Below are 15,173 nucleotides of genomic sequence, written 5' to 3' on the forward strand. Positions count from 1 at the left end.
TTTGTCTCTTTTATCTAAGTTTTCTAATGTATTGGTATAAAATTATTGACAGCATTTTTTTAAATTAGTTGCTCATGACAATACGACAGCAATTTTTTATAATCCATTTTTTTTAAGGTCAGAGTGGCTGGGATTACAGGCGTGTGCCACTGTGCCTGACTCAGTCTTACTTTTTTTTACATCCATTCTGATAATTTCTGCTTGTCAATTGAATTGTTTGATTCATTCACATTTTGTTACTAATATAATTGGATTTAGCCTACATTTTATTTTTTTGTTTTCTATGTGTTCATCATTTTTGTTCCTTTCTGCCTTCTTTACTGCTCTTTGTATTAAAAGAACATTTTCTTATGAAGTGTTTAAATTTCTTTAGTAATGTGCTTATCATAACTTTGAGTTTTTTTAAGTGATTGCTCCACAACTTAAAATATACATCTCATCAAAGCAATTTCTGATTTATATAAGTGGTATTCCATATTTCCCTGAGACACTGTTAATTTTTCTTCACCCCTTTTTTTATTGCATAATTTCTACAAATTTATCTTCAAGTTCCTGGGCTACTTCTCAACACATAGAAGTAACTTATGTCTTTGGGTTTGGAAGAGAAGTATTGGTGATTATCAAAAATGAAAATATAATCACTTCATGCAAAATTATTTTCACTCCTTCTCCTTTTTTGCATAACTATTGTTATAGTAAAAACTTTAGAAATTATTCTGTAATATTATCTAATTGACATGCCATGATTAAATTTTACTCACTGTTGAAAAACTGTCTTTTTACATTTGATCATATATATCATGATCCAAAATTGGTCCACAGGCTGCTTTGATTAATATATTTAAATATGTTTAATGCATTGCATCTTTTTGAAACCACTTATTGTTGAAGAAACTCATCCATTCATGCTCTAAAATTCTTCACATTTTGGATTTATCCATTTCTGTTTTTGCATTATCATTTAGTAAATTACTCCTTTTATATGTTTTCTTTAAAATAGTAGTTGGATTTTTTTGCTCGATTTATCCTGGTTCTACTTTGATGCTTTAGCAATAGGTTTATTATGTGAACTTAAGCATGAGTTCATGAGTTTCTTTTTTCATTTTATTTTTTAATTTGTTCTTATTAGTTATGCATGACAGTAGAATGCATTTTGGCACATTGTGTACAAATGGAGCACAACTTCCCCTTCCTCTGGCTGAACGTTGTGCAGAGTCACACCTATAGTATAATCATACAACTATATAGGATAATAATGTTTATCTCATTCCACCATCCTTTTCATTCCCACCCCCCTTCCCCTTCTCTCATTCCCCCTGAACAATCCAAAGTTCCTTTATTCTCTCCCACTTCCTCCCCCCTTTATGGATTAGCATTCGTTTCTCAGAAAACATTCAGCCTTTGGTTTTTTGGGTTTGGCTTATTTTGCCTAGCATAATATTCTCCAGCTTCATCCATTTACCTGCACATGCCATAATTTTGTTATTCTTTAAGGCTGAGTAATAGTCCATTGTGTATATATACTACATTTTCTTTATCCATTCATCTGTTAAAGGGCATCTAGGTTGCTTCCATAGTTTAGCTATTGTAAATTGATCAGTTCCTTCTTTTCAAAATTATATTAACTGGCCTCTGTAGATTGCAGTAAAGCAGGTACCAACATTCTATAAGTGTAACCATTATGATTGTGTTTAAAGAAACAAATATGCCCCAGAGTAGGTTGATGAAATGGATTAGTGGCCTTTTGAAAGAAGATCTGTAGTCACTTGAAGAAAATCTTGGTGTCTTCTAATGATTTAATGAATGAAAACAAAAGATATGCTTGCCAGTTTGTGATCAGACAGAACTTTTCTAACTATAAAAATTTTAGTTTCTCTTCTGAGGCAGTAACCTCTAATCATGAGTACTCTTGAGTAGGTATTATAGAGGAGCTTTCTTAGATATGTGAGCTATTAGTTTAAATCTCCTACAGGCAGATTTTTTTCAGTTTTAAATACTTTATGTTCCTTTTGTAGCTTGAACTTTTTCATAAAGATAAAGAAGCTTTTGAAGAAGAATATGAGACAGTTTCATTGGTAGATCAATCACAAGTCAGTCTCTATGAATATTTTCATATATCTCCTATCAAGGTAGGGAAAAACAAATTATTTTTATTGTCCTTGATAATCTAGGTATAACAAATAGATTTGATCTTTTAGGAGTGATATAGCATTTAAATTATATTCTTTAATAGTATAGAAATTCTCTATTATGATAATTACAGATATAAATAAGTAACAAAGAAGTTATGTGGAAATAATAGTGGAATCACCCTACAGCATGTGTTTGTATTTTGACCTAACATTATTTTACTTTAATTTTCTGTTAAGCTATTAGCTGGCAATTTTAAATTTTCATATATTGTGTATTAGTTTTGAATTATTTTACAAAGTATACTTGATTTTAAAATTGGACAATGAATTAAAGTAAATCTAAGTTAGATTTTAACAAAAAAAATGCTTTGAGTTACAGAATACTTTAAAATCATTTCACATATATATGCACATATATGCAGTACAATACAATTGTACTTTTTAACTGGTTTCATCATACTAACACAATTCTTATGGTTGAAATGTACACATTTAGATATATTTGAGTTATTCTCAACAGCTTTAGCTTCTATATTATTAATGTTATTATCAAATGTTAAAAATAAATATTTTCCTAAGCTTGTCAAAAGAATAGGATTAAAGTAAATATCATATAATTTTAAATTGTTGAATTTAAATAGAGCTATGTTGGATTTTAAGTTTCTTTAAAATTTCTACTTAATTTTGGCATAATCCACGTAACTTTAAAATGTTATTTATGGTGTAATAAACTTAAAATTAAGCTGATTTTTAAAAATTAAAATTGTCAGTATGAAGAAAGTACTTTTAAATATGTATCTCTTTGTCTCTAGCTGCATTTAAGTGTTTCCCTGAGTTCGGGTAGAGAAGAAGCTAAAGATTCAGAGCATCATGGAGGACTGATCCCAGTTCATTCTTTAAATCTTTTGCTAAAGAGTATTGGTGCCACCCTTACAGATGTACAAGATGTAGTTTTTAAGTATGTTCAATATTCAGATTTGTATACTGATGAATAATTCCTTTTTATTTACCTAAAAATTTTTGTAAATGAGAAAGTATGTATAGTATGTAGTAGATAATGGGGGAAAGGCGGTTTTGTGTTTAAGTGGAATGCAATCCAAACTAACATCAAGCATTTTATCTGCTCCTAACTACTAAATCAGAGAATAATTATTAAATAATTTTCTTAAGAAAAATTGACGTAAGCCATGCAATTTTGTATACTCTAAAATGTCTGGCCTTGGAAATATTTCGAAGAAGACATGGTTGCCCAGAGATATTGTGCTTGAAGTCTCAATTAGGACAGAATGAATGCAATAATAGGGGGAAAAAAAGGGATCAATTTAAACAGGTGGTCAAGAATTTATATTTGAATGTAAGCTCTTTATTAAGTCATCTGACCAAAGACTCAAAAACTCTATTTTTAGAAAAAAAGAATGAACTTTGCAGGTAGCATGTGTAACTGGTGAATAAGGTCAGTATTGAAAATAAGTGTAATAAGAGGTAACTCTGAACCTAGGTGAAGTTAGGTAACAGTTAAATAAAAGATGTACATTTAAAGGCAGCAGAATAGGATGAAATATCTAATCTTTTTGCTCTCATATTCAACACTAAGAAGCATAGAGCTTCACAATTAGTGGATTAGTCATATTTTGTGAATGTATTATAAGTAGACTGATTTTGATTCCTCACCTGTCAGCCCATTAAGAAAGACCAGCAGCAGTTGAACTGCAGCCATCCTTAAGCAGCCATTTACCCCAACATGTTGGTCATTTTCTGGGAGTGCCATGATAGGACAGAACTAGGAAACAGTTTTAGTGGTCCATAAATGGGATCCAGAAGGTCTGTGAATCCCCTAAATTATAGGAAAATTTGCCTACTGGTGACTTCCAGAGTGTAAGATCTATAGATTTCATCAGTTTCTTAAAACTTTCTTTGGCTATGAAATGCAGAGATGTACATGGGAAAATATATTAGGAAAGATTTGGGTAAAAATTCTAAAGAAAATAAAACTTTATCAATATTTAAAATATTCTCTTTCCATGCATATGCACGTATGTATATGTGTGTGTGTCTACGTATATTTATATTTTTTTCAGGCTTGCCTTTTTTGAACTCAACTATCAGTTCCATACAACATCTGAACTACAGTCTGAAGTAATAAAACACTATTCAAAACAGGTTTGTCTGAGATTATTTTACAAAGGGACAGAATGATATACTCTAGTAAAACCTTCTGTATCTGTTCGTTGATGTATACCATAAATTTGTCAAGAAAGTAAATGGCCATTTTCAAACTTGCAAAAATTTTTTTCCTTCCAGAATTATAGTAAGAAATATGAACTAACCCCCATTTGGTTTTTTTGGTCCTTGTATTTTTCAGCTACTGTCAGAAATTCTTTTCTGTATCAGTGTAGTTTAGAAGTAAAATTTTTTTATTAAAAAATGTTTTATTAAGCATAATAATTTTATAGTATATTGGGTTTCATTGTAGCATATACATATATGCACATAACTGAGTTAATTTCACTGACCAGTACCTCTCCTTTCCCTACCCTGTGATCTTCTTCTTACTCTACCTCCTATTTCCATGAGATTCTTTGCTTTCTCCCTTTTCTTTCTCTCTAGCTACAACATATGAGAGAAAACATGACTCTTGACTTTCTGAGTCTGACTTATTTCACTTAACATGATGCTCTCTCCATTTCTACCCATTTTCCTGCAAATGACATAAATTTTTCTTCATTAAATGAAATGTCAGCTATGTAATTCATTATATTTATTAGTAACTGGTGAATACAAGGTGTTTTTAATATAAAATTGTTAAGTTATATAGATGTTATTTTAATAGTTTTTTCCACCTCTGGAAAGATTTCTATATTTTCTGATATAACTTAGCATCTGAATTACCTATGGTATAGTGAAAAGATCACCGGGCATGACTCGAGATTTATTTGGGTTTGGATCCCACTTTTGCCATATACTTACTTTGTGACCCTGGGCATCATTTGACTCAATCTATAAAATGGTGCTGGTAATAACAACTGATATAAATAATGATACAAGTGAAAGTATTTTAAATATTCTAGAGCTTTATGTAAATATATTATCTTATTAGTGTAATACTGAATTGCTTTTTAAAAACAGAATAATGATGAATGGGTGATATAAAGTAAGAGTTGAAATTGGTAGTGAAGATGTTATCTTCAGAAAACTGGATATGTATACTAAGTAATTTTTAAGAGAATTAGGTCTAATGATCTGAATTGATTAATGTTCATATTTCATTTTTAGGCCATTAAGCAGATGTATGTACTAATTCTTGGACTTGATGTTTTGGGAAATCCTTTTGGCTTAATTAGAGAATTTTCAGAAGGTGTGGAAGCATTTTTTTATGAACCTTACCAGGTAAAACATTTGCACTTATATTGTGGAACGTATCAAGTTACTTTTGAATAGATAATGCATTTCTTTTGCTAACTTGAGCTGTCGGAGTAAATAGATTTGTGGAGACACACAAAATGATAATTTGCAGCAAACATTCTTAAGGTTTGAGGAGGTTGGAAGAAAGTTTCTACTTTTTTACTCAAAATATTTAACTTCTGATTTTATTAGATATACTGGATTTTAAGTGTTTTTTTGAAATATAAAAGATTGATACAATTCAAAGTGTAACAGAAGGAAGGTCACCATGTTTGACAAATCTTGCTTTGCAAAGAACTGTAGAACTATAAAAATAACCATACAAGCTAACATTTTGCAAAGTAGTCTTAATAACCAGTGGGAAAAATTATGATTGTGTAGATCCCTGAAGACTTTGTCAAAACATTCAGAACTTTCCTGCTTTCACTTATAAGATGTATACCCTATAGGATAACAAAAAATGAAGTAAAACTAATATATATTTCATATAATTAAAACATTAGAAACATTAAGAATTTCAAAGTGTTTTATTTCTTTTCTAAAAAACTTACGAGTAGTTTGAAGTGTGCTTGCTTTGTTTTCATCATATAATTTACAAAACACAGCGAGCATCTTTTCCAAATTTTGGTGAATTGTCAAACTCTTTTCTAAGTTTGGAACAGCTTCCAACAATATATTCTTTACATGTTAAATGTCATGAAATTTTCCCTGAAAATTCTTTCAGTGTTACATTTTTGCTGGCAGCACTTCTTTATTCTTTTCCTCACTACCACTTTCCTCATTTCTATCAATAAGCTCACTTTTAAAAGTAAATATGACCTTTTTTTTTCTTTAATTCTTTTGTCACTTCAGGGGGCTATCCAGGGTCCTGAAGAGTTTGTGGAAGGAATGGCACTAGGACTTAGAGCACTAGTTGGTGGAGCTGTCGGTAAGAAATAGAATGCTATGTTTTATTGTACTGAAAAGTAATGATATATTGTTTTTACTAAAAATATTACAACTTCTGTTAGGTGGATTAGCTGGTGCTGCCTCCAAAATCACCAGTGCTATGGCTAAAGGAGTAGCAGCTATGACTATGGATGAAGACTACCAGCAGAAGAGAAGAGAAGCAATGAATAAGCAACCAGCTGGGCTTAGAGAAGGCATTACTCGTGGAGGAAAAGGCTTAGTTTCTGTAAGAAATTTCACAGGGTTGTGAACATTTTAGGAAATACCTATTGAATCCACATTCTATGAATAAAAAAAATAGTCTTATAACTCTCGCTGCTTAAATTATTATTTGGATATTTTAAGAGTAGTGAGTGATGACATATAGAATATATTAGTAGCCTCCAAAAACATTGTTTCAATAAAGTACTTAAGAAATTTGTTAATTCTTAATGGTATATATCAATGAATAATTCTGTATTTTTTTGTTGTTGTTGTTTAAGCCATACTTAGTTCTTCAGAGCATCATATAAATGTATTGTAAACTTTCAATTGTGTTTTCCCTCCAGGGTTTTGTGAGTGGCATTACAGGAATTGTTACAAAACCAATCAAAGGTAAGGATATTGTTGCTTTTGGTTATATATATATCAAAGTCTTTAACAAATTGCTTATTTTTATTCTTGGTCCGATTGTTTGAATCTTTATTATTTTTTTCTTTCTAGGAGCTCAAAAAGAAGGAGCAGCTGGTTTCTTTAAAGGTGTTGGGAAAGGTTTAGTTGGAGCAGTGACCAGACCAACTGGAGGCATCATAGACATGGCTAGCAGTACATTTCAGGGAATTAAAAGGTAAATAATTCTCTTTGAGGTAAAATGTATAAGCCATGAGAAATGAAATATACCTGTTGTTTGGCTTTGCACATTTAGTTGTGAACACTATAATATGGCAGATTACATATGACTTCCAAATTCGTTTTGATTCTTTTTAAGTTGTTGTGATGTCATTTCAAATTTATATAGTTCTCCTTTACTTGTCATTCATTCCTAGAAGCCGTTCCCAAGAATGGTTTAGCAAGTAGAAGCTTTTTAGTTACCTTAATTGAAATATATTAATGTAATGCTATGTGTCAGTTTTGAAATTAGTAAATATAATATTCTGTATTCTATTTTGAGAGGTAAAAAATGGCATTTTATATTCGATTCAAACTCATTTTATCCTCATCCTTCCTTTATGATCTTATTTTGTTATAAAACTGTTAAATTCATACCCTCTCTTTCTCTTCCTGTGTGTCTTTGTTTTTATAATAATTTAGAATTAAGATGGGGAAGAGGCTAAGTTTCCTTTACCTTTAACTTCAGTTTACTATAACTGGAGTCACATTCATTAGAAACTCAAATGGCAGTGAAACATAAGGAATTCAAAACATCTATGCACACATCTGCCCAGAGCTGCTAGACTTACCAGTCATTTAGCTAAAACCTGTATTTCTGTATTCTGCTACATTACTTTTAAAAATCAAAGGCAAAAACAGAGCATTTTTAGAAAAAAGAAAGAAGACTGAAACTATCAAAGGTGTACTTACGAAAAAAGACTTTGAAACCAAAAGGAAGAATCAAAGGTGCAAATATAAATTAGTGGATAAATCTAATTGGCCTATATAAAAAAGCAAAATTGGATCCCAATTAATATAAAATAATAAAATGGAATTTGGAAAGGGAATGATAGGCATCAAGCATTCTGTTGCTTTATTATTTGTGAAGAGTATACATGTATTAATTTTACATGAAATAGACTCTAAAGCAGAAAAAGCTTTTTTTGAATAAATAAGGCAATTTCTAATAATCAAAAGAATAATAAGCCACAAAGTTAAGAATAATCTTCAACTTGTATTCACTTCACAAATTCGCTCAATTTTTATAAAGCAGGTTTTATAATTTTGATAAAATTATAAAGCCTTCCTATTATATTTATGAAAGAATTTAATATTTCTCTCAATTTTGGCAGATGAGAAAGACAAGAGTAAGTAAATAGATCATATAAACATAGTTAATAAGCTATTTAATACACAAGTAAATTTTTTTGTATTTCTGTAATATATAGTTATCATATCTGTTCCAATTACTTAAAGAACTACCAGTGAATGTAATTGAAAATGTTTCTGTCTTGGTACAGCTTACAAAAATAAGTAGCTGGTAAATATAAGCTAAATGGTGAAAAATACTGTGAAGAAAAAGTAGATCAAGGATAAGAACCAGCCAGGCATGGTGGTGTACACCTGTAATTCTAACAACATAGGAAGCTGAGGCAGGAGGATCACAAGTTCATAGCCAGCTTCAACAACTTACTGAGGTCCATCTCAAAATAAAAAAATATATGTAAAGGACTTGGATTGTAGCTTAGTGGTTAAATACTCCTGGGTTCAATCCCCAGTACAAAAAAAAAAAAAAAAAAGACAAAATGGGAGAACCAAAATGATAGTGATGAAAAGTTGCTGTTTTATAAATACAATATTCAGGGTCAGTTCACTTCAGTGAACTCATAAGATTGTATTTGAGGAGAGACCTGAAAGAAGTAAGAGTCATGTGAGAATCCAGGCAGAAAGAAAAGCAAGTAAAAAGTCCTAATGAAGGAGTATGCTTGGCCTATATGAGACAGCAGGACTAGTAAGCCCAAAAACGTTGGGAGATGTTATCAGGAAAAATGAGTAGGGACTCATCACACAGAGCTTGGCAAGCCAGTGTAAGGACTTAGAGTTTTTAAGAAAGAAGCGAAGTCCTTGGAAGGTTTTGAACCCAGAGGAATGATGTGGGTGGCAAAGGGGTCAAACAGTAGAGCACTTAAAAGGGCTCTGCACTAATTCAGAGAGAGATGATATGATTTGACCATTATAGTGTTAGAGATCGTAAGAGGAGGTCATGTTATGAGTGTATTTTGAAGGTAGTATTAATAGGATTAATTGATTAATTGGATATGAGATATGAAAGGAAAATCATCAAGGATAATTATGTTTTTTTGTATGAACTCACTAGAACAATGGTTTATCGTTACTTTTAGGTAAAGAGGAGTTCAAGGGTTTATTTTAAATATATTAAGCTTAAATTACCACTTAGACATCCAGATGGAGACCCAAATAGTTGTTTCATGCAAGAGTCTGAATTTGAAGAGAAATTTCCAAGCTACAGTTAAGTATTTAAAACATGAGATTGAATGGGATCACTTAGGGGATGAGAATGGAAATGAAAGAGGCCCAAGAACTTGGCACTTAGGCAAAGTGAGGGCAATAAGGAGGACCCAGTAAAGGAGGAGAGAGGAACAGCTAGTGAGGTTGGAGAATAATCGAGAAAGTGATGTTTCAGAAGCTAAAAAACAGGCAGTTGGTGCTTTTACTATGGTTTAGGAGAAAAGAGAAATTCCTGCCCCCCCACTCCATTAATCCTACATGAGGATGTCATAAGTTTAAATTGAAAATCAGATGTGGTACACAACAGAAGATAATGTTCCTCTTTCTTTTTCAGTCCGCTCTGCTTAGAATATACTTTCCCCAGTAATTAGCAGGATTTATTCCTTTATTCAGAAATTATATTCCTACTGAGACTTTTTGTGACCACTCCTGACCCCTTCCTGACTCCACATAGTTCATATTTCCCTTCCCTTCTGTAGTTTTCTGTCTCTATCTTTTGGCCACTTTTTAACATACTATATATTTTACTTTCTTTATTTATGTCTACAGCTTAAATGTAAGTTCTGTGAATGTAGTTGTGGCTCTTATCCTTTTCCATAGCACTTAGAGTACCACTTAACATGTGTCATAGTCCTTTTTTTTATTGCAGTAATTACAGATTTACATCCAAATTGTAAGAAATCATGTGGAGAAATCCCTTATATACTATTTTTTGTGTGTGTGTTCTGTGGCCACTGTAACAAATTTCCACAAACTTGGTGCTTAAACAACAGAAATTTATTCTTTCACAGGTCTGGAGTCAAAAAATCTGAAGTCAACGGGATTTGCCTACTCTGGACATTTCATATAAATGAAATCATAAAACATGTGGCCTTTTTGTAGCTGGCTTCTTTCACTTAGCATTGTGCTGTTTTCGGGATTTATTCATGTTACAGCAAAAAGGGAAAACTTCCTTCCTTTTTTATGCCTAATATTTTATTGTGTGTGTGTGTGTGTATATATTGCCACTAAGAAAATTCATGTACAAGTATTTGTGTGGACCTATGTTTTAGAAGTGGAATTACTACGTCAATATGGCTGCTTCTCTAAACTATGGAACCAACCTAGGTTGCCTTTTAACAGATGAATGGAAAAAGAAACTGTGGTATATATACACAATGGAATATTACTCAGCCTTAAACAAGAATGAAATTATGGCATTTGTACGTAAATGATTATAGCTGGAAGATAGCACACTAAGTGAAAAAAGCCAATCCCAAAGAACCAAAGGCCAAATGTTTTCCCTAATATATGTGGATGCAAATTCCCAATAAAGGCAGGGTGGGATAGAAGTACTTTGAACTAGACACAGGGGAGTAAAATGAAGGGAGGGGTTGTGGGGGTAGGAATGATAGTAGAATGAATCAGACATTATTACCCTATGTGCATATTATGATTCTACAACCTGTATAACTCTACATCATGTACAACCAGAAGAATGAGAAGTTACACTTCGTTTATGTGCGATGTGGTAAAATGCCTTCTACTATCATTTATGACTAATTAGAACAAATTTAAAATTTAAAAAAAAATATATAACTGCTCTATATTTAACTTTTTGAAGATCTGCCAGACTTTTCTATAGCAATTATACTATCTTACATCTTTAAAGGCAAAGTAAATTTATAATTTCACCACATTTTTTCTAACACTTATAATCTTCCTTTTTATTCTTTTTTTAAAATGCCTAACATATTAGGTATGAAGAGGTATCTCATTAAGGCTTTGATTTGCATATCTTTAATGACTAATGATGTCAGTCATCATTCATGTGCTTATTGGTCATTTGTATATTTTTTCTAAAGAACTCTCTGTTCTAATCCCTTTTTTCTGTTTTTTAAAATGGATTTAGGTATTTCTTGTTGAGTTGTAAGAGTTGTTTATATATTCTGGAAACTCAACCCTATTTTCTCCTATTTGTGTGTTGTCTTTTAACATTACTAAATGTTTGATAAAGTCCAAATTATCTATTTGGGTTTTTTATAGGCATACTTTATCATGAATGGTTGAGGAAATTCCCTTATATTCTAGTCAAGGGTATTTATTATGGAATGGTGTTAGATTTTATTACATGCTTTTTCTGCATTCATTGAGATGATACTGTTTTACCTTTATTAATATGATCTATTTTAGTAATGATTCAAATGTTGAACCAGTATTACATACTTGCAATAAATTCACTTCATCATGATTTCTAATCCTTTTCATATTTTGCTGGATTTCATTTCATAGTATTTTTGTATATTCATGAGGGATATTGTTCTGTAGTTTTCTTGTACTGTTTTTACCTGGTTTTGATATTTGGGAAATACTGTCTTCACAGACAATTTTAGAAGAATTTGTAATATATTGATGTTAATTTTTCTTTAAACACATGTTAAAATTTATCAGTGAAACCATTGGCTCTAACTTTTATTTCTGGTAAATTTTTAAATTATTAATTCTCAGATTATTTCTTCAGTCACTTTCAGTAGTTTTTGTCTTTCTAGGAATTGTCTGATTAATCTAGATTGTCTAATTTGTTAATTTACACTTATTCATAGTATTTTTATCTCTGTAAAATTGGTAGCAGTATTCTCTCTTTCATTCCTGGTATTAGTCATATGAATCTTCCTTCCTACCTAGTGCTTTGTGTTTTAGTCTTTTTTTTTTTTTTTGGTGTTTTCAAAAAATTGTTTATCTTATTCTTTGTCTCTGCCTCCCCCAACCCCTTTTTTTCTTTTGGGATTGGGGATTGAACCTAGGGCCATGTCACTAATGAACTACATCCCTAGCCCTTTTACTTTTTATTTTCAACAAGGTCTCCCTGAACTGCTTAGGGCCTCTTTAAGTAGCTAAGGTTGGTCTCAAATTTGTGATCCTCCTGCTTCAGCCTCCCAAATTCCTGGTATTGCAGGTATATGCCACTGTACCCAGCTTCTCTGCTCTAATCTTTTATTTTCTTCCTTCTGCTAGGTTTGGATCTAGTTTGCTTTTCTTTTCCTAGTTTCTTAAAAGAGTTAAGTATTGACTCTAAATCTTTTTTTTTTTTAAGTATTTTATTTTTACGTTTTAGGTGAGCACAATCTCTTTATATTTATGTGGTGCTGAGGATCAAACCCAGCGCCTTGTGCATGCTAGGCGAGCACTCTACTACTGAGTCACAACCCCAGCCCTAAATCTTCTTTTTTAATAGGCATTCCCATTTATAAATTTAAGTTTGGGTATGTTATGTTTTGTTTTCATTCATGTCAAAGTAGTGAATTTCCCTTGTGATTTCTTCTTTGATCTTTCATTACTTAGACTTGTTATTTAATTTCGAATTTTATTTAGTTTCCTAAATTTCTTTTTTTTATATAGATTTTATCTTTATTCCATGTAGTTAGAAAATATATTTGTGTCTTTTTAGTACTTTTATATTTTTTGAGACTTATTTCACATCCTTGAAATATTGTCTGTCCATCTGGTAGAATGTTCCATGAGGCTTTTCGAAGAATAGGTATTGTGCTATTATTGGGTTGAAAGTTCTACAGATATGTTCGAATTTTCTGTTTCCTTACTCTTGTTGTCTAGTTGCTATTCATTATTGAAATTAGGGTATTTAAATGTTGAACTGTTATTGTTGGATTATCTTTTCTCTTAAATTCTTTCAGTGTTTTGCTTCATGTATTAAAGGACTCTTCTGTTAAGTGCATATTATGAGAATTTTTTTATTTAATGCTGTTTTTTTTTTTCTTCTGGTTTTAATATAGCCACTTCAGTTCTCTCTTTTAGGTACTATTCACACGACATTCTTTGTTACATCTTTCTACTTCTACCTTTGTAGCTTTGGACAATGTTTATTTAGTTGGATCATTTTTGTTTGGTTTCTGTTTCATCTATTCTGCTTTTAATTGGCCAATTTATCAGTGTGTATCATTGTTTAAGATAACAAACATTAAGCCCATGTACATTAAGCCCAAATAGGCAAGTATTCAAACTTTAGAAAATCATGTCATGTGATTGTTAACACCATAAGTTTAATGGAGATAGGCCATATGATCACAACAATGAGTAGAAAAGAAATTCTTGTTTAAAATTCATTGTGCATTCAAGATGTTCAAAATAAACAAAAATTTTAAAAAGAACTGTTATCACACTAAAAGTAGAAATGAATTTCCTTGTCTTGATTAGGGCACAGTGGTGCATGCCTATAATCCCAGGAATTCAGGAGGCTGAGACAGGAGAATTGCACTTTTAAAGCCAGCCTCAGCAACTTATCATGGCCCCAAGCAACTTAGCAAGGCTCTTTCTCAAAATAAAAAAAAAAAAAGCGGGGGTGGGGGTGGGGGCTGGGGGCTAGGGATGTGGCTCAGTGGTTGAGTACGCTTGGGTTCCATCCCTAGTACCAAAAAGAAAAAAAAAGAGTACTTGAAATCCACACTTACAATGAGAATTGTACTGGAGGAAACCAAAGGTATTAAAGGGAAACAAATGCTCTGATTTTTATCTCAAGAAAACCTATTAACAAACTTTTTCATAGTTTTATATTTTTTCTAGAGAATTTACATTATAATCATATAAGCAAATTTAAAAATGGAAAAGTGATGTGGTATTTTTTACATTTTATAGTGTTTTACAAGGTTTTTTTTTTTTTAATAACTTTTTCGTTTGTATTTTTTTCCTCTAGAGCTACAGAATCTTATGAAGTGGAGAGTCTACGACCTCCTCGGTTTTTTAATGAAGATGGAGTTATCAGACCTTACAGGTTGAGGGATGGTACTGGAAATCAAATGTTACAGGTAAGTTAAGAAATATCTTATAAATTAAAATTAAATTAGTAAAGCTAGATTTTTTTTAAGTACCTATATGATGCTATAAATATATATTAGATTATCTGGACTTTGATCAATTTTGATTAATTCCTTTTTTAAGTTTTTTATATTTACTTAGGCTTTAAAATACATTTATTTACTATAAGATTTTTTTTCTTTTTTACAGGCATCAAAAAGTTTGATATGAAAACAATTAATGCATGACTTTGCAAGTGAAAGCCAACAGTAGATTTTAGTCTTAAAATTACAAACTACATACAGCTGTTTCAGTATTTTGAACATAAAGAAAAGCTTTTGTATTGGTAACTTTTTAATAGAATTTTAGTGAATCTAATCTTTTTATATATTCTTAGCTCTGCACTGGATTTGCTACATTTATTCAAAGCCAATGTGCCTTATTTATCCTCATAGCATGTGGTACATATTTAGCCAGTTAGACCACTTCTATTTAGGATACTTCCTTCAGTTAATTAAACCACTACTAGCTTTTATACCAGATATAAGTAATCCTTATCTGTAATTGAAAATAAATAAAAACAAAACTCAGGAACACTGCCACTGTAGATTATTCATGGGTTCTTGTGATTTACTTTTGAAGATGTTCAAATGGCCATGATCTTCTTCCTGGGTTTTTTGTTTTGTTTTGTTTTGTTTTGTTTTGTTTTGTTTTGTTTTTGGTGGTTGTTGTTTTTAGTTTTTG

The 15,173-nt window shown here is 31.2% G+C and overlaps 1 protein-coding gene across 4 annotated transcripts in view; it reads left to right on the forward strand.

Moving 5' to 3' along the window:
- The window catches only part of VPS13A (vacuolar protein sorting 13 homolog A), a 250,011-nt gene that overhangs the window by 194,262 nt on the left and 40,576 nt on the right, over positions 1-15,173 (forward strand). For 3 of the 4 annotated variants that reach the window (XR_014020362.1, XM_081278758.1, XM_081278757.1), the window contains exons 60-68: positions 2,016-2,129; positions 2,945-3,090; positions 4,211-4,292; positions 5,406-5,519; positions 6,387-6,462; positions 6,545-6,708; positions 7,031-7,076; positions 7,185-7,308; positions 14,329-14,440. Coding sequence is in view for 3 of the 4 variants with exons in the window: in XM_081278758.1 (XP_081134884.1) it covers positions 2,016-2,129; positions 2,945-3,090; positions 4,211-4,292; positions 5,406-5,519; positions 6,387-6,462; positions 6,545-6,708; positions 7,031-7,076; positions 7,185-7,308; positions 14,329-14,440 (978 nt within the window). In the remaining variant the exon portion in view is untranslated. Of the gene's footprint in view, positions 1-2,015; positions 2,130-2,944; positions 3,091-4,210; positions 4,293-5,405; positions 5,520-6,386; positions 6,463-6,544; positions 6,709-7,030; positions 7,077-7,184; positions 7,309-14,328; positions 14,441-14,639; positions 15,131-15,173 lie in introns of those variants that run through there. The other variant, XM_081278759.1, reaches the window with a different exon arrangement.

This window comes from Spermophilus citellus (genome assembly GCF_964194105.1).
Source record: "Spermophilus citellus genome assembly, chromosome: 2".
Lineage (NCBI taxonomy): Eukaryota > Metazoa > Chordata > Mammalia > Rodentia > Sciuridae > Spermophilus > Spermophilus citellus.